This window comes from Bos javanicus, chromosome X (genome assembly GCF_032452875.1).
Source record: "Bos javanicus breed banteng chromosome X, ARS-OSU_banteng_1.0, whole genome shotgun sequence".
In the NCBI taxonomy this organism is placed as follows: Eukaryota; Metazoa; Chordata; class Mammalia; order Artiodactyla; family Bovidae; genus Bos; species Bos javanicus.
The window spans coordinates 58,657,602-58,677,970 of record NC_083897.1 but is presented as its reverse complement, the minus strand read 5'-3'; the positions used below and the strand labels follow the sequence as shown (position 1 = coordinate 58,677,970).

At 42.9% G+C, this 20,369-nt stretch overlaps 2 protein-coding genes across 5 annotated transcripts in view; one reads left to right on the top strand and one right to left on the bottom strand.

The window, feature by feature from the left end:
- COL4A6 (collagen type IV alpha 6 chain) overlaps window positions 1-6,345 on the top strand; it is a 338,917-nt gene extending 332,572 nt beyond the window's left edge. For all 3 annotated transcript variants that reach the window (XM_061409397.1, XM_061409398.1, XM_061409395.1), the window contains 5 exons: window positions 436-582; window positions 1,304-1,420; window positions 2,298-2,489; window positions 3,778-4,064; window positions 4,753-6,345. In XM_061409397.1, coding sequence (XP_061265381.1) covers window positions 436-582; window positions 1,304-1,420; window positions 2,298-2,489; window positions 3,778-4,064; window positions 4,753-5,013 — 1,004 coding nt within the window. In that variant the 3' untranslated portion in view covers window positions 5,014-6,345. The remainder of the gene's footprint in view (window positions 1-435; window positions 583-1,303; window positions 1,421-2,297; window positions 2,490-3,777; window positions 4,065-4,752) is intronic.
- Window positions 6,346-6,941: 596 nt separating this feature from the next.
- Window positions 6,942-20,369, bottom strand: part of ATG4A (autophagy related 4A cysteine peptidase) — a 78,967-nt gene continuing 65,539 nt past the window's right edge. For both annotated transcript variants that reach the window (XM_061409400.1, XM_061409399.1), the window contains 2 exons: window positions 19,188-19,296; window positions 6,942-8,532 (listed from right to left, as the gene is read on the bottom strand). In XM_061409400.1, the coding sequence (XP_061265384.1) occupies window positions 8,462-8,532; window positions 19,188-19,296 (180 nt within the window). In that variant the 3' untranslated portion in view covers window positions 6,942-8,461. The remainder of the gene's footprint in view (window positions 8,533-19,187; window positions 19,297-20,369) is intronic.

Sequence of the window (20,369 nt, the reverse complement as noted above, 5' to 3'; positions counted from 1 at the left end):
GGACAGGGGAGCCTGGTGGGCTGCCATCTATGGGGTTGCACAGAGTCGGACACGACTGAAGTGACTTAGCAGCAGCAGGTTCTCTACCCTGTAGCCCTCTCTGCTCCATCCCACAGTCACTGCACTCTCCATTTCCTTTGTAGCACTTTTCACAATTTGCAGTAAGATTAATGGTTTTTGTCAGGTTATGCATATTTCATCTTTATCAACAGACCATTGTCTCATAAAGGTCTTACTCACTGCTCTATCCCCTTATCTACCAGGGACTAGAACTCAGTAGGCACTCAAGCAAATTGACTTATTTGGCTTCTATCAGTAAGCCAGCTGGTTGAGTTTGAGGTCCTAGGCTGTGATGCCAACTGAACCTCCAGGGGCCTTCCCTAGCCACCTCCTCTGCCTCTGCCTGACATTTCCGTTTCTTCCACCCTCCCACAGGCTTATCCGGCCCTCGAGGTGCTCCTGGACACACACCCATTGCAGAAGCCATCCAGGCTCCCCCTGGACCCATGGGTCTTCCAGGCATTGATGGAATCCCTGGCCTCATGGGAGACCCTGGGGTCCAAGGACCTGTGGGCCTACAAGGTGAGTAGGGTGCCAGGGAAAGGGAACTTAGTTGGGAGCTGAGATGGCTTTGATTGGGATGCTGAAGCAACTGGCTAGGAACCCTGCAGCTTCAAGGGGGTAGCTTCATCAAGCATTTCCTTGGTTTCCTCACAAAGCTCCCAATCTTCTTGCCAGGAAGGAGGGCCCCCAGGGCCAGCAATTGTACTTGGCTTCAGAGAACGTGGGCAGAGCACAATAGCTAATCCAGACAGCTTGTCCCTCACTAATGTGCTGCTGCAAAAAGGAGGGAGTATGGTGGGCAATAAAAAGAAAGGGAGAAAACCCAGGGTTGGGGGACAGAAAATCCAGCTTCTAATTCCAGTTTTGCCTCAACTGGAGTAAGCTAACAGTCTCTCTAGGCCTCAGTGTCCTCATTTCTGACTCGGGACCCCAGCATTTGCCCTGTGTCCTTCCCAGAGTTGCTGGGAGGATGAGAGGAAGTGAGGACAGGTGTGTGAAGGGGCTCAGAAGGGCTAAGTTCAGAGTGGGGTCCCAGGGCCAAGCTACCCAGACGTGAACTAAGGACTAGCCTGGGAGGCTCAGCCCTGTCCTCAGCCTGCACTCCCAGGTGATGGCCAAATCTGCCCTCTTCTGGTGAGTCCTGGGCATGACACACAAGTCCCCTTTCTCCAGGGAAGACCTGGAGAAGTCCCTCTTCCTCCACATTGAGTACCCCACTGTGGGCCTTCTCTCCTTGCAGGATCTAAAGGTTTACCTGGCATCCCTGGCAAAGATGGCGCCAGTGGACTCCCTGGCCCACCTGGGGCTCTTGGTGATCCTGGTCTCCCTGGACTACAAGGCCCTCCAGGATTTGAAGGTCTGGCAATGTCAGCACTAGCAGGCAGAGGGCTTCTATAAGGGTTTGAGGCTTGGTAGTGAGTCAAAATCTCAAATCTTGGAATTAGGAAATCTGGCAGTAAAGCTTGACACTACTAGGAGGCTGGAAAACTGGGCTCTCATCCATTCACGCCGACTCCATCCTGAGCTGTGACGGATCAGAGCCCTACATTCCAGAAGGTGAAAAACTGTTCCAAATAGTTCTCTGGGTTCTCTTCCAGCTCTTAAGAGCTATGACTCCCCTGCCCTGCACCAACCCCCTTCTACCAAGGGATTCTGATGTGGACAGAAGGGGGGTTGGTTCCAGGGAGAAGAAAAACTGAGGTAAGATATAGCTGTTCTGCTACTTACCTCCTTTTATATCAAAAATGGCAAATCAACATTCCTGAGGCTCACAGGAAAAGTGCCATGATTGTTAGCTATGCCTGACAGGAAAGGAGGGTGTGATTTTGCCTCGCTAACCCCAGCTCTGCCTTTGCTGTCTTTGATTCAGTGAGTCCTCAGTTATCTCCTATGAAAGCCTGCAACGCCAGCCTGAGAAGTAGCCCTCTCTGCTCATCCCATCCCAGAGAACCCAAGGTTGGGTGACTGTGGAAGAAAAACTGGGTCGTGTGCTTTTCAAAATGAGGACTCTCTAGCCAGATACATCTGAGTTGGCATTCTAGTTCTACCACTTACTAGCTGTAGGTGGTGAGAGTCAGTTTCATTATCCACAAATTGGAGAGATGAGGTTGTAAGGATTGAGTGAACTAATGCTTGTACATAATGGCCCCTGCTCAACGCTTGCCACCAAGTGAGTACCTGCTGTTATTATTGGCTGTACCTGGCTCACCCCTTTTCTGCTCTCTCCATCTCAGGAGCTCCAGGGAAGCCGGGCCCCTTCGGGAGGGCTGGAGTGCCTGGACAGAGCCTGAGAGTGGGCTACACCTTGGTGAAGCACAGCCAGTCAGAACAGGTGCCCCTGTGCCCCAGCGGGATGAGCCAGCTCTGGGTGGGTTACAGCCTGCTGTTCGTGGAGGGGCAAGAGAAAGCCCACAACCAGGACCTGGGTAGGTACCAGCTCCCACAACCACCCCTGGCCATCTGTCCCCACAAGTACCACTCCTTGTTCCTCCCAACCATTGGTGGGCCCATGTTGGATAGTGGGTTATAAGTACCAGGTCTAGAATCATTCATGCAGATCTGGGTTCAAACCCTGGCTCTGCCACTTACTCTGGACATGTTATTCAACCTATTTTACCTTCTGCCTCCTTCTCAATGGAACAAGGCTAATTCTAGTACCTGTCTCATAGGTTGGAGTGAGGATTACAAAAATCACCCATGTAAAATGCTTAGAACAGTGTTTTACATATATTTGTTGTTGTTGAGTTGCTAAGTCGTCTGACTCTTTGTGACCCCATAGACTGCAGCACACCAGGCTCCTCTGTCCTACACTATCTCCCAGAGTTTGTGCAAATTCATGTCCATGAGTCAGTTATGCCATCTAACTATCTCATCCTCTGTCACCCCTTCTCCTTTTGCTTCAGTCTTTCTCAGCATCAGGGTCTTTTCCAATGAGTCAGCTCTTTGCATCAGATGGCCAAAGTATTGGAGCTTCAGCATCAGTCCTTCCAATGAATATTTAGGGTTGATTTCCTTTAGGATTGACTGGTTTGATCTGCTTGCAGACCAAAGGAGTCTCAAGAATCTTCTCCAGCACCACAATTCAAAAGCATTAACCATCCATTAAACATTAATGATTAGTGCTAAGGTGCTTAGTCACCCATTTGTATCTGACTCTTTGCGACCCCAAGGATTGTAGCCCATCAGTTTCTTCCATCCATGGGATTTCCAGACAAGAATACTGGAGTGGGTTGCCATTCCCTTCTCCAGGATGTTTCAGACCCAGGTATTAAACCCAGGTCTCTTGCCTTGAAGGCAGATTCTTTACCATCTGAGCCACCAGGAAAGCAATTAGTAGTAGTAATAATAATATGATCTGTAACAATAATTATCCAAGAATTAACTGAATTGTCTTCAGGTGTGCTGAGTGTGAAATGTAGACTCACTCTATTAAATGTTGGTTTTACAAAATGGGTTGATTTAGGGAGTCTTCATTCAGTTTCTAAAAAGATTCTTTTCATTATCCAATTTCTCTGGTACACAGAAAGTAAGATTTGATCAGCAGACATCAGGGTGTAGTCCAGGACCGGAAGGAGAGGCAACCATGCTCTGGAACAAGCAGTTGGATATGAATCCAAACCACAATCTAGTCCAGTCGTAGTGGCTCCGAGGACAAGCCCAGCCTGGTCCCTCGGCCAGACCTTACCTGCTCCTGCCTATCTTCTCTCCTTCCAGGGTTTGCTGGCTCCTGCCTGCCCCGCTTCAGCACCATGCCATTCATCTACTGCAACATCAATGAAGTGTGCCACTATGCCCGACGGAATGATAAGTCCTACTGGCTCTCCACCACCGCCCCCATCCCTATGATGCCGGTCGGCCAGACACAGATCCCCCAGTACATCAGCCGCTGCTCTGTGTGTGAGGCGCCCTCGCAAGCCATTGCTGTGCACAGCCAGGACATCACCATCCCACAGTGCCCCCTGGGCTGGCGCAGTCTGTGGATTGGGTACTCCTTCCTCATGGTGAGGCCCCACACTGCCCCTTCCCCCAGGGTAAAGGCCGAGGGTAGGGAGTGCTTGGAGGGAAATCCTGAAATCGAGTGCTGAGGGAGCTGGGTGACACGAGGGCCAGAACTTTAGGCCAAATATGAGGCCCATCTGTACTCAACAGGTGACACGCCCCCTCATGGGCGTGGTACAGATTGCAAGTAAGAGTTCCAATAAAGGTGACTTCAGAGTAGGAGCTGTTAACAGATCCATGAGGGGACGGGCCCATGGTCTAACCACCTGGTAGACTATTCCATGCTCTCTCCCTTCTCTGGAAAACACCATCATGGGCTTGGAGCAAAGGGTTCTGAGAACTGCATTCTGAATCCCACTGAATTTTCTTTAATTCAGCCTTTCTCAGATTTCTTCGTCAGTGGAAATCTGCCAGGGGCACTAGCATACTTGGGGGACTTGGCGGGCATCAGCAGTCTGAGAGAAGCTGTCTAGCATGTAGCCACAGCCCAGGAACTGTGGGCTAGGAGGGCACTCGGGAGCTCGGAGGGGGCACTCCTGGCCCTGAGGCGGTGACAAGGATCCAAAACACAGTGTTTGGTTTATTGACCTGACATGGGGGCTGAACCAAGGGACCGGAGCTCAGGGCTGGAGAAGCAGAGCCTGTTGCCTCCCAGGTGACCAGCTCACGGCCACCCTCTGTCCGTTTCAGCACACAGCCGCCGGTGCAGAGGGCGGGGGCCAGTCCCTGGTCTCTCCTGGATCCTGCCTAGAGGATTTCCGGGCTACTCCTTTCATCGAATGCAGTGGTGCCCGGGGCACCTGCCACTACTTTGCCAACAAATATAGTTTCTGGCTGACAACAGTGGAAGAGAGGCAGCAGTTTGGGGAGGAGCCTGTATCTGAGACGCTGAAAGCTGGACAGCTCCACACCCGAGTCAGCCGCTGCCAGGTGTGTATGAAAAGCGTGTAGGGTGGCACCTGCCACTCTGCCCCATGCCCTCCCCTCCTGCACACAACGGTCACCTCACAAACCCGAATGGTCTGAAGAAGGAAGGCCTAAGCCCTTTTGCCCATCTGTCAAGCTGCACCTTGGAGTCTCGTTTGGGCTGGACTACTGGACCTTGGTCACCCCCACCCTCAGGCCCCCTGGGTGAGCCCACCCTGCTGAGGTCTGCTATCCCATTTCAGTCAACCTGGTGCTACAATTCGGTCTGGATGTTTGCGTGATTCTTCATGGCTACCTCAGAAAGACCGCTAGGCCACCACTTTCTTAGAATGCTCGCTTTCCTCACCATCTTGATCAGAAAGCTCTTCATGATAGCTAAGGAGTCATTCCTCTATGTCCAGCGGTCACCACACATTATTTGGCTTAAACTAGAACCCAGTGTTTCCACACACAAAAAAATTTTCTCTGGTTCAACATTATGGATGGATGGAGCCTGCACAGGGCAAACTCTCACTCTTCACGGAGACCGAATGAGGTGCTAGCCAGTAACCTGGGGTGAGCTTTGACTCCTTCGACAGTAAGCATGACTGTGCTGGAAGGCCAGCTGCCAAGAGGGGCTCATCAACTTCATATGGTCGTAGACAAATCAATTCCTCCTTGTCAGCTCCCTCCCCAGCCACAGGCAGCAGACTTGGCCTGATGTAGAGTAGAGCAGAGGATGTACCAAATGGGGTCAGACCCATAAAGGGAAATGCGAACTGCCACCCTTTCTCCTGGGCTGGGGGTAGAGAGGAGGATGGGTAAGGAGGTGTGAATTTTGCTTTTGACTCCAGGAACAAAAAGGTAAATCCCTTGTCCCAATTTCTCAGAAGCCCTTGTTTATTCCAAATGCCATCCAGATGTGTGCAATGTGGCAAATCAACACTGCAGTGCTGGTTGCTTTGCATTTTGAGGCTGTGAGAGACTTGCCATTAAAATTTCCATCCAATTGCTCTTTCATAGGTAGCCTGTTAAACCATTTTGATGTTTTTTTAAGCCTCATAAAAATCTAGCACACTGCTCTCTTTAACAGTTAGCAGACCCAAAGCAAGCCTGGACAGATTATAAACTATATCGTATTCTGTTTAGGGGGATTATTTTAACCATTTCCTTTAATTATCAGTTTCCCAGAACACTTAGCTATGTTGACATGAGGCAATTCCTTCCAGGTGATTCTGTTTCCTTAAATATTATATAAACTGTGCCAACACACACAAAGCATAATCAGTATAATCCAACCTATTGTTACCTTCACTTCTTGAGTAATAAGCATGGTGTCAGCTTTGTACATTGCAAATAAAAGGAATTCAATGTGAACATTTGACTCTTTGACATTCTTTGATGAAAATTTTTCTAAAGCCCATGTCACTGAAATTCCTAAGTCCCCCTCAAAGCCTTGGGGGTTCTTGTTACTGCAAGTTGAGCTTTACAACATAACAGTGAGGCACAGAAAAATACAATGAAAGTCAAGGGCTGAAAATGTCTTCCAATAGGCAACAAATCTACAAGTTTCAAGATAAGCTTACTACTGTTTTTAGCCCCATCACATGCTTGAGTTCAAGAAAGGGCTTTCCATACTTCTGGGTTCTCAGGATCATTTGTAGATTAATCAAAAGCAGAGAAATTTTAAAGTCATGAAAATCAAATCTAAGATATATGTGCATGTATTTGTATATGCATAAAATATAGCCTCTGGAAGGATAAACAAGAAATTAATAACATTGGGAGGGTTCAAGGAACAGAACTGACTTGTGGGAGGGAGAGACATTTCACTGAATACCATTTTGCATCTTTCAAATTCTGAATTCACTGGAATATACTACCTACTGGGTAAAATAAAAATATGGAATCTAAGGAAATGAGTATTCAAATATTCTTAACTGTACCAAAAAAAAAAAAAAAACCCACCTTAGTTTGGTTTATTTCCTTTATTTGATAGTTTTCATACTGCAGTTGCTGGCCTTCCTGGGGCCTGCTGGGCACTTTGTTGAGCATGGAGGTGAAATGCATACAGGTTGAAAAAGACAACAAGTGGAAAATGGGAAAATATCACTGGGATGTGAGGTACATCCACACAGGAGAATGGTTAGCAAAACCAATTTGATGAATATGTGCTTTAAAACTTAGTATGTTGCTAGTCTTGAAATTGAGGGCTTCCCAGGTGGCTCAGTGGTAAAGAATCGTCCTGCCAGTGCAGGAGACGTGGGTTTGATCTCTGCATTGCAAAGATCCCCTGGAGGAGGAGGAAATGACAACCTACTCCAGTATTCTTGCCTGGGAAATCCCACAAACAGAGGATTTCAGTCCTCTGGCAGGCTACAGTCCATGAGGTCGCATAGAGTGGGACACGACTTAGCGACTGCACAATAACAACATTCCCCAAATAGTATTTGATACACAGATTAAATGTCACCACATGAATAATTATCTTTCCAATTATGATTATAAAGCAAAAGGGAGTCAAATTCAACCACAATTTTTAATTTCCCAAACAAAAATCAATAATTTAAGTCAGTGATTAGCAAACTACAGCCTGGGGCTAAATCCAGCCCTTCCCCTTTTTTTTGTAAATAAAGTTCTATTGCATTACAGCCAGGCTCTTGTGCATGCACACTGTCTAGGGCTGTTTAGGTGCTTCACCAGCAGAGATGAGTAGCTGTGACAGATGCTACATGGCCTTCAGAGCCTAAAATATTTCTTCTCTGGCCCTTGACAGAAAAAGTTTGCAGACCCCTGAATTAAGTGATAAATGATTTAAGGACAGGGTGACATCTGACAAAAGTATCAGTTAAGATGGGGACAATGACCCATTCAATAGTAAGCTTCTCTCAAATAGGAAGATCAATAAATATGCATTTGATGTAATGTCTTTGACATACTTTTTGAGATCAATTATGACTATTTAAATACATATTCAAATACTTTAACGAGAACATTTTGTTCTTGTTACAATTGTTCTGATACAATGATTAACACTTTATTATTAGAGCAAGGGAACAGATTGCTTCTTAGTATTTAGCCCAAAGAAGTCAAACCTGAAAGGGTAAAGAAGCACAAGGTAACCATCTCTCATCTGCTGGTGCTGAAAGCAAGGTGGGAGTTGCTGGCTGTCCTCCATACATCCACCTCCTCATTCCAGCAGCTGAAGATTTGCTGTGGCCATGTAAGAAGCTGGGAAGCAAGAGATGGCTCCTAATCTTTCCGCTCCTAGATTCCATGATTGTTTTAGTTCCTTCTGGGGAAAGGGTATATTGTTCATTCTCTCTCTCTTTTTTTTTGTTGAGAAATGGTGATTGGCTCAGTCATGATTCCTATTAAGTTTGTATGCTGTTGGCATATTAGGCACTTGCTGACTAAAAAAGTTTTACGTGATGAGTTCGTGTTCTTCTGGTGCCAGATGGAAGACAGATCTCCAAGATGAGCTCCCACTATCCTATATGCTCAGAATCTCGAAATCTTCCTCCAGGTCAAATTCCTCTAGTTGTTCAGTAGAGTCAATGAACTCTATCAGAATACAGAAATGAAGGGGAAAAAAGCTTGAAAACCTTTGGTTCAACAGGTCAGTGCGTTACTCGGTAGTTAAGACCATACATTTTTTAATTGCTTTGCTACACAAAAGCTAGTGTAGAGGAGACTTATAGGTGGGACCACTGCCAAGTGTTAGCAATTCTCCATAAAGAATCAAAATAGTTTTAGGGGCCCAAGATGTGAGAGTAGAAAGATCTTGAGCTCACCTCCTCTTACGAGCACAACAAAACCAAAACTATCTGCAGAACAACCATTGATGAAACAGACTGGAACCTACCAGAAGAGATCTTCTACAAATAAAGTCATAAAGAAGAATTCACAGCAATATGGGTAGGAGGGGCAGACTCACGATATGATCAAATCCCATACCCACAGGCGGGAAACCCACAAAATGGAGAATAATATCGTAGAAGCTCTCCCACAGGAGTAAGAGTTCTGAGCCCCATGTCAGGCTCCCCAGACTGAGGGTCTGGCATTCGGGGGAGGAGCCCCCCAGAGCATTTGGCTTTGAAGGCCAGCAGGGGTTTATTGCAAGAACCCCACAGGACTAGGGGAAATACAGACTCTATGCTTCAAGGGCCCACACAAAAATTTCATGTGTACTGGGACCCAGGGCAAAAGGAATAATTTGATAGGAGCCTAGGCCAGCAAATTTGGAAAACTCATCAGTGGCCACAGGACTGGAAAATGTCAGTTTTCATTCCAATCCCTAAGAAAGGCAATGCCAAAGAATGCTCAAGCTACTGCACAATTGCACTCATCTCACATGCTAGCAAAGTAATGGTCAAAATTCTCCAAGCCAGGCTTCAACAGTATGTGAGCCGTGAACTTCCAGATGTTCAAGCTGGATTTATAAAAGGCAGAGGAACCAGAGATCAAATTGCCAACATCTGTTGGATCATCAAAAAAACAAGAGAGTTCCAGAAAAGCATCTACTTCTGATTTATTGATTATGCCAAAACCTTTGACTATCTGGATCACAACAAACTGTGGAAAATTCTTCAAGAGATGGGAATATCAAACCACCTGACCTGCCTCTTGAGAAATTGTATGCAAGCCAAGCAACAGTTAGAACTGTACATGGCACAACAGACTGGTTCCAAATTGAGAAAGGAGTATGTCAAGGCTGTATATTGTCACCCTGCTTATTTATATGCGGAGTACATCATGTGAAATGCCGGGCTGGATGAAGCACAAGCTGGAATCAAGATGGCAGGGAGAAATATCAATAACCTCAGATATGCAAATGACACCACCCTTATGGAAGAAAGCGAAGAACTAAAGAGCCTCTTGATGAAAGTAAAATAGGAGAGTGAAAAAGTTGGCTTAAAACTCAACATTCAGAAAACTAAGATCATGGCATCCAGTCCCATCACTTCATGACAAATAGATGGAGAAACAATGGAAACAGTGAGAGACTTTAATTTTGGGGGCTCCAAAATCACTGCAGATGGTAACTGCAGCCATGAAATTAAAAGACGCTTGTTCCTTGGAAGAAAAGCTATGACCAACCTAGACAGCATATTAAAAAGCAGAAACATCACTTTGCCAACAAAAATCCATCTAGTCAAAGCTATGGTTTTCCTAGTAGTCATGTATGGATGAGAGTTGGACCATAAAGAAAGCTGAGTGCCAAAGGATTGATGCTTTTGAACTATGATGTTGGAGAAGACTCTTGAGAGTCCCTTGGACTGCAAGGAGATCCAACCAGTTAATCCTAAAGGAAATTAGTCCAGAATATTCATTGGAAGTGGAGAAGGAAATAGCAACCCACTCCAGGCAGCCTACTCCTGCCTGGAAAATCCCATGGATGGAAGAGCCTGGTAGGCTGCAGTCCATGGAGTCGCTAAGAGTTGGAGATGACTGAGCGACTTCACTTTCACTTTCCACTTTCATGCATTGGAGAAGGAAATGGCAACCCACTCCAGTGTTCTTGCCTGGAGAATCCCAGGGACGGGGGAGCCTGGTGGGCTGTCATCTATGGGGTTGCACAGAGTTGGACACGACTGAAGCAACTTAGCAGCAGCAGCAGCATTCGTTGGAAGGACTGATGTTGAAGCTGAAACTCCAAAACTTTGGCCACCTGAGGCGAAGAACTGACTCATTGGAAAAGACCCTGATACTAGGAAAGATTGAAGGCGGGAGGAGAAGGGGACGACAGAGGATGAGATGGTTGGATGGCATTACCGACTCGATGGACATGAGTTTGAGCAAGCCCCAGGAGTTGGTGATGGACAGGAAAGCCTGGCGTGCTGCAGTCCATGGGGTCGCAGAGAGTCAGACATGACTGAGTGACTGAACTGACTGACTGACAGGCCAGACCTACCTGCTGGCCTTAGAGACTCTCCTGGAGAGGTGTGGGTAGGCTGCAGCTCACCAGGGGGACATAGACACTGATGGCAGTCATATTCGGGAATATTCTACCACATGAACATTCCTGGTAGCTGACATGCTGGATCACTAGTGCCAAGACCTGACCCCACCCAACAGCCTGTAGGCACCAGTGCTGGGACACCTCAGGCCAAACAAGTAATTGGGCAGGGCTTCCTTGGCAGCTCAGTGGTAAAGAATCTGCCTGTGATGCAGGAGACCCAGGTTCGATTCCTGGGTTGGGAAGATCCCCTGGAGAAGGGAATGGCTACCCACTCTAGTACTGTTGCCTATAGAATTCCATGGACAGAGGAGCCTGGAGAGCTACAGTCCATGGGACCCCAGAGTCGGACATGACTGAAAGAGTAATACTTCCACTTTTCAGACAAGCTGCCTGAAGAAGTCGAAAGCCCACAGCCTCTAGACATGCCCTCAGACATGGCCGTGCCCATCTGAAGGCCAAGTCCCAGCTCCACCCACCAGTGGACAGGCCCTGGCCCCTCCCACTAGGAAGCCTGAACAAGACTCTAGATCCCCCTCATCCACCAGGGGGCAGACACTAGGAGCAAGAAAACTACATCCTGCAACACAGACCAGACCTGACCCTGGGATCACCTCAGCCCTGGCCCTGCCCACAGCAAGTCAATGAAATCTTTGGGACACCCCAGACCTCATATCCAACTGTATCAGGAACTAGCCCCACTTACCAATGATCTGAAACATGCTCTGGGATCCCTGGGCCCAGAAGCCACACTACAGGAACTAGCTCTGCCTGCCAGTAATCCAGCACTAACCTCTGCCATTAGTTGGCACAGCCCCAGAGTCTTCAGAACCCTGACTCCAGCCACCAGTGAGCCAGCACTAGCCCTTGGGCCCCCTTGGATTCTGCAACCAGCCACCTCATGACCAGGCCCCACTAAACAGCAACCAGCACAATGTGCACAAGGCAGGGCCTGACGACCAACCAGACTTGATGCCAACTAAGTTAGTAGATGGCCCACAGAGTCAGCCCACCACAACAGAAAGAACCAAACAGCCCTCATAGGGGGAACACCTAGAGCACATAGAGAGGAGTGCACTTCTGGGACATATAGGATGCCTCCTTCAGAGGGCCACTTCTCCAAAGTTGAGAAATGTAACTAACCTACCACAGACTTAAAAATACAAATAGCAACTTAGGCAAAATGAGGCAGCAGAGGAGTATATTCCAGACACAGGAACAAGATAAAACTCCAGAAGAACGAAGTGAAGAGGAGTTAAGCAATCTATTCAAGAAAGAGTTCAGAGTAATGATTATAAAGATGATCAAAGAACTTGAGAAGAGAATGGATGCAAAGAGTGAGAAATTAGTTTTTAACAAAGAGAACATATAAAAAACAACCAAACTGAGATGACAAATCCAATAACTGAAATGAAAAATATACTAGAAGATGTATACCTATGGCTTATTCATGTTGAGGTTTGATGGAAAACAAAATTCTGTAAAGCAATTATCCTTCAATAAAAAATAATTTAAAAAAAGAAATGCAAAAATATATATACTAGAAGAAGCCAATAGTAGACTAAATGATACAGAAGAATGGACCAGTGTGCAGGAAGACAGAGCAGTGGAAATCACTACAGCTGAACAGAAAAAAAAAAAAAAGGAATGAAAAGAAATGACAGTTTAAGAGATCTCTGGGACAGCATCAAATGCACCAATATTTGCATTATAGGGGTCCCAGAAGAAGAGAGAGATAAAAGACCTGAGAAAATATTAGAATAGATAACAGCTAAAAACTTCCTTAACCTGGGAAAGGAAACAAGCATCCAACTCCAGGAAGTGCAGAGAGTCCCATACAAGATGAACACAAAGAGGAACACACCAAGACATGATGTAATGAAAATTACAAAAATTAAAGATAAAGATAGAATACTAAAAACAGCAAGAGAAAACAAATAACATACAAGGGAACTCCCATAAGGCTATTAGCTGATTTTTCTGCAGAAATTCTGCAGGCCAGAAGGGAGTGACACAATATATTTAAAGTGATAAAAGGGGAAAACCTACAACCAAGAAAAAGATTCTCATTCGGATTTGATGGAAAAATCAAAAGCTTTACAGACAAGGGAAAGCTAAAAGAATTCAGCACCACCAAACCAGCTTTACAATAAATGTTAAAGGACTTCTCTGCATGGAAAAAAAAGATCACAAATAAGAACAATAAAATTACAAAATGAAAAAGCTCACTGGTAAAGGCAAACATACAGTAAAGGTAGAAAATCATTCAGACAAAACTAGTAAGGAGGTTAAAAGAAAACACTTGTAAAGTCACCTGTATCTACAATAAGCAGATAAAGGATTCAAAAAACAATTAGATGTAAAACATGATATCAAAAACAGTAATCATGAGGGGAGGAGAGTACAAATGCACAGTATTTAAGATGCATTTGAAATTAAGAGATCAGCAACTTAAAATAGTCACATTTATATACAGACTTAAACAAAAACCACAAACCAAAAATCTATAATAGACATACACACACAAAAAGAAGGAATCCAAACATAACACTAAAGCTAATTATCAAATCACAGGAGAACAAAAGAAGAAAAAGGGGGAAAAAGACCTGCGAAAACAAATCCAAAACCATTAACAAAATCGCAATAAGACACATATCAATAATTACTTTAAATGCAAACGGACTAAATTCTTCCAACCAAAAGACACACACTGGCTCAATGCATTCAAAAACAAGACCTATATATATGCTGCCTACAACATATTCACTTCAGATCTACAGACATATACGGACTGAAAGTAAGGGGATAGAAAAAGGTATTTCACACAAATGGATATCAGAAGAAAGCAAGAATAGCAATACTCATCAGATAAAATAAACTTTAAAATGAAGACTGTGACAAGAGACAAAGAAGGACACTACAAGGGATGAATCAAGGGATTCCAGGGATGCATCCAAAAAGAAAATATAAAAATTGCAAATATATATGTACCCAACACAGGAGTACATTAATATATAAGGCAAATAATAAGTTATAAAAGGAGAAATTGATAGTAACACAATAATAGTAGGCAACTTTAACACTCTAGTTACATCAATGGACAGATCATTGAGACAGTAAATCAATAAGGAAACACAGTTATTAAAATAACACATGAGACCAAATGAACTTAATTGGTATTTATATAGCATTCCATCAAAAAACAGCAGAACATTCTTTTCAAGTGCACATGGGACATTCTCCTGGCCACAAAATGAGCCTTGGTAAATCTAAGAAAACTAAAATCATATCAAGCATCTTTCCAACCAGACTCTATGAGATTAGAAATCAACTACAAGAAAAAACTGCAAAAATCCACAAACACGTGGAGGTTAAACAATATGATACCAAACAACCAATGGATCACTGAAGAAATCAAAGAGGAAATTTAGAAGTACCTAGGGACAAATGAAAGTGAATATACAATGATCCAAAACTTATGGGTTGCAGCAAAAGCACTTCTAAGAGGGAAGTTTACAGCAATATAAGTTTACCTCAGGAAATAAGAAAAATCTCGAACAACCTAAACTTACATCTAAAACAACTAGAGAAAGAACAAACAGTACCCAAAGTTATGGAAGGAAATAAATCATTAAGATGAAAGCAGAAATGAAACAGAGACTAAAAAAACAAATAGAAATGATCAATAAAACCAAAAGCTGGTTCTTTGAAAAGATAAAAAAACTGATAAACCTTTAGCCAGACTCATCAAGAAAAAAAGGGAGAGAACCCAAATCAATAAAATCAGAAGTGAAAAAAGAGAAATTACAACTTACACCACAGAAATACAAAAGATCTTAAGAGACTACTATGAGCAACTACACAGCAATAAAATAGTCTAGAAGAAATGGAAAAATTCTTAGAAAGGTACAATCTCCCAAGACTGAACCAGGAAGAAACAGAAACTATGAATAAACCAGTTACCAGTACAGAAATTGAATCAGAAATTTAAAAATTCCCAACAAACAAAAGTCCAAGACTAGATGGCATCACAGGTGAATTCTACCAAACATTTAAAGAAGAGTTAACAGCTATCCTTCTCAAACTATTCTAAAAAATTGCAGAGGTAGAAACACTTCTGAATTCATTCTATGAGGCCACTAACACCCAGACACCAAACCAAACAAAGATATCACACACAAAAAAGAAAATTACAGGTCAATATCACTGATGAACATAGATGCAAAAATCCTCAACACAATACTAGCCAACTGACTCCAATACATTGAAAGGATCACACACCATGACCAAGTGGGATTTATCCCAGGGACGCAAGGATTTTTCAATATCTGCAAATCAATATGATATACCACATGAACAAATTAAAGAATGAAAACCATATGATCATCTCAATAGATGCAGAAAAAGCTTCTGATTAAATTCAATATCCATCTATGATATAAACTCTCCAGAAAGTGGACATAGAAGGAACATACCTCAACATAATAAGGCCATATATGACAAACACACAGCTAAACATCATATTCAATGGCAAGAAGCTGAAAGCATTCCCTTTAAGATCAGGAACAAGATAAGGATGCCCACTCTTGCCACTTTCATTCAATATAGTTTTGGAAATCCAGGCCACAGCAATCAGAGAAGAAAAAGAAATAAAAGTAACCCAAATTGGAAAGAAAGAAGTAAAACTGTCACTGTTTGCAGATGACATGATACTATACATAGAAAATCCTAAAGATGCCATCGGAAAACTACTAGAGATCATCAACAAATTTGGTAAAGTTGCAGGGTACAAGATTAACATACAGAAATCTATTGCATTTCTGTACACTAACAATGAACTATCAGAAAGAGAAATTAAGGAAATAATCCCACTTAGTATCACATTAATGGGCTCCAAAATCACTACAGATGGTGACTGCAGCCATGAAATTAAAAGATGCTTACTCCTTGGAAGGAAAGTTATGACCAACCTAGACAGCATATTCAAAAGCAGAGACATTACTTTACCAACAAAGGTTCATCTAGTCAAGGCTATGGTTTTTCCTGTGGTCATGTATGGATGTGAGAGTTGGACTATGAAGAAGGCTGAGCACCGAAGAATTGATGCTTTTGAACTGTGGTGTTGGAGAAGACTCTTGAGAGTCCCTTGGACTGCAAGGAGATCCAAACAGTCCATTCTGAAGGAGATCAGCGCTGGGATTTCTTTGGAAGGAATGATGCTAAAGCTGAAACTCCAGTACTTTGGCCACCTCATGCAAAGAGTTGACTCATTGGAAAAGACTCTGATGCTGGGAGGGATTGGGGGCAGGAGGAGAAAGGGGACGACAGAGGATGAGATGGCTAGATGGCATCACTGACTCAATGGACGTGAGTCTGAGTGAACTCTGGGAGTTGGTGATGGACAGGGAGGCCTGGCATGCTGCGATTCATGGGGTCGCAAAGAGTCGGACACGACTGAGTGACTGATCTGATCTGATCACATTAAAAAGAATAAAATACCTAGGAATAAATCTACACAAGGAGGCAAAACACCTGTACTCCCAAAACTATAAGATGCTGATGAAAGAAACTAAAGATGACACAAACAGATGAAAAGATATACCATGTTCTTGGATTGGAAGAATTAATATTGTTAAAATCACCATACTACCCAACACAATCTACAGATTCAATGTAATCCCTAACAAATTAACAATGGCATTTTTCACAAAACTAGAACAAAAAAACTTTCCAATTTGTGTGAAAACAGAAAAGACCTCAAATAGACAAAGCATTCTTGAGAAAGAAGAACAGAGCCGAAGGAATCATGCTCCCTGATTTCATACTATACTACAAAGCTACAGTCATCAAAACAGTATGGTACTGGCACAAAAACAGAAGCATACATCAATGGAACAGGACAGAAAGCCCAGAAATAAACCCATGCACTTAGGGTTAATTAATCTACAACAAGTGTAAGTTGCTCAGTCAAATCTGACTCTTTGCGATCCCATGGACTATACAGTCCATGGAATTCTCCAGGCCAGAATACTGGAGTGGGTAGCTGTTCCCTTCTCCAAGGGAATCCAAGGGATTCTTTATATCTGAGCCACCAGGGAAACCTAAGAATACTGGAGTGGGTAGCCTATCCCTTTCCAGTGGCTCTTCCCCACCCAGGAATCAAATCAGGGTCTCCTGCATTACAAGTGGATTCTTTACCAGCTGAGCTATCAGGGAAACCCAATCTACTACAATGGAGGCAAGAATATACCATGGAGAAAAGATAGTTCCCTGAATAAGTGGTTCTGGGAAAATTGGACAGTTACATGACAAAGAATGAAATCAGAATATTCTCTAATACCATATACAAAAAATAAACTCAAAATAAATTAAACACCTCAATGTAGGACTGGATACTATGAAACTCCTAGAGGAAGACATAGGCAGAATACTCTGAAATAAATTTCAGCAATATTTTTTTGGATCTATCTCCTAGAGTAATGGAAACAAAAGTAAAAATAAACAAATGGGACCTAATTAAACGTAAAAACATTTGCACAGCAAAGGAAACTGTAAACAAAACAAAAAGATTACCTATGGACTGGGAGAAAATATTTGCAAATGATGTGACTGCAAGGGATTAACTTTCAAATACACAAACAGCTCATATAGCTCAGTATCAAAAAACAAACAGCCCAATCAAAAAACAAGCAGAAGACTTAAATAGATATTTCTCCAAAGAAGCCATACAAATGGCCAACAGGCACATGAAAAGATGCTCAATATCACTAAGCATTAGAGAAATGAAAATTAAAACTACAATGAGGTATCACCTCACACTGCTCAGAATGGCCATCATCAAAAAAATCTACAAATAATAAATGCTGGACAGGATATGGAGAAAAGGGATCCCTATTATACTATTGCTGGGAATATAAATTGATGTGGCCACTATGGAGGACAGTGTGGAAGTTTCTTAAAAAACTAAAAATAGAGTTACCATATGATCCAGCAGTCACACTCCTGGGCATAGATCCAGAAAAGATGAAAAATCTAATTCAAAAAGATATATGCACCCCAATGGTCACAGCAGCACTATTTACAATAGTGAAGACATGGAAGCAACCTAAATGCCCATCTACAGGTGAGTGGATAAATAAGATGTGGTGTGTATATATAATCGGAGAAGGCAATGGCATCCCACTCTAGTACTCTTGCCTGGAGAGTCCCATGGGCGGAGGAGCCTGGTAGGCTGCAGTCCATGGGGTCTAAGAGTCGGATACTACTGAGCGACTTCACTTTCACTTTTCACTTTCCTGCATTGGAGAAGGAGATGGCAATCCACTCCAGTGTTCTTGCCTGGAGAATCCCAGGGACGGGGAGCCTGATGGGCTGCGGTCTATGGGGTCGTACAGAGTCAGACATGACTGAAGCAACTTAGCAGCAGCAGTATATATAATATATGTATACACACACATGCATGTATATGTAATGGAATATTACTCAGCCATAAAGAAGAATGAAATAATGCCATTTGCAGAAACATGGATGGACCTAAAGATTATCATACTAAGTAACCTAAGTCAGAAAGAGAAAGGTAAATACCACACGATATCACTTACTTGTGGAATCTAAAAAATGATACAAATGACCTTATTTATAAAACAGAAATAGACCCATAGACATAGAAAACAAATTTATGGTTACCAGAAGGGAAAGGGGGGGGGGCTACAAATTAGAAGTTTGGGTTTAACAGATATATACTACTATATATAAAATAAATAAATAAGAACCTACTGTATAGCAAAAGGAACTATATTTAATATCTTATAATAACCAGTAATAGAAAATAAACTGAAAAACTTTATCACCTTACTGTATACTTGAAATTGACACAACACTGTAAATCAACTATACATCAATTAAAAAAAGAAATGAACTAGACTTGTTACACAGTCCTGTTCACTATGATGAAGATGAGGCTCTGTAAGATCTTTGAGGAACCTTTTGAATTACCCATGTCCTCTGATTTGTTTTCTAAATCAGACCATGAAAAAAAAGAAATTCTACTCATTTTGATTTTCCATGGAGCTGATTTTCTTTTACTATTATTCTTTGAAATTGCTAAGTATCAGTTCATCAGAAGAAATACCATTCTTTGATCAATCCAACAGTAGAAATTTTCATTCCACAGAAAGCATGACCCACAATTGCTTCTGTCTCATAAAACAACTGCTATCCAAGGGTCTGCTGGCCAGAGAGCTTCTGAATAACAGCTTACCTGCCCCTGTGGTTGTTACTTCTGGCTTGGCTGGAGGAACAAAGGGAGGCCAATGTGATGGATGTTTCTGAACTAATTCAAACATCCTTAAATTTTCCTTTAAAATTTCCTGAGGAGACATAGAATCAGTTGTAAACACTGCAGAGTCACTACATTTCTGTCCAATTGGCAATATATGACTCCAAATCCCAAGAGAGTGATCTGGTTATTGAAAGGTGAAAGCACAGGCTCAACAAATATACCCATCCTGTACCAGACCCATCTGAAGACCCATCCCTCTTCAATTCTAGATACTTTTGGCCAGGGAAGAAAGGATACTGGTGGGAGGGATCTGATGGAAGGCTAGTACCCACTGCCTGTGCTCCATCATAAGGTTCAGGTCATTTGCCAGTTGCACGGGACCAACTCAACTTAGGGATAATATGTTCCTGAAGTGTTGGCTCCAAAGAAATGTGGGTTAATTAATTAAATCTGCCCCCAAAGAACATCAGTACATGTTGGCATGATTTCAGTTTTAGTCCAAAACATATGGTATATGTCCTAATTTAAAGACCTTGATCTTATCAGAAATTTTTCTTTCTAATGTTAAATGGGATATACAGTTTTGCTGCATTCTGAACTAATTTTAGAAAATAATTCTCCATGATGTCTCAGTCAATTATTAACTGGGGTTTCAGATTCAGCTGGGGACTTTGGAATTATTTGTTTACCTGTGAAGAAAAATCTTCCATCCTTACACTTAGGAGAGGCTCTGGGATCCCATCTCTCCAACCCCTCTGTTTTGCAGATAAGAGAATTATGTCTCCTGCCACCCCACCCAGGGCTCTTTAGACTGCTCCCTATGATCTCCCTTCATTCTTTCAATAACCATTGATCAATGTCTCCCACAAAACTGGCATGTGTTAGAAGCGAATGATGAGGGGGGCAGATACAAAGATTAGGAGCCAGCAAAACAATAAATATCTTTTGACATAAAGTGTCCAAGAAAAAAGAATAGCTTGCTTTCATATTTACACAGATTTCTGCAAACTGTGTTTCCTTTAAGTGGCAGTGTGTCTATATTTTATCAATATATAAATAAAACAGTTACTAGAAAGGTAAGCCCCTTAAACCATAATGGAATACACTAAACTGTAAATGAACCATGAAACAAAGAGAAGAGTAGTTTGGTTTATCCAACCA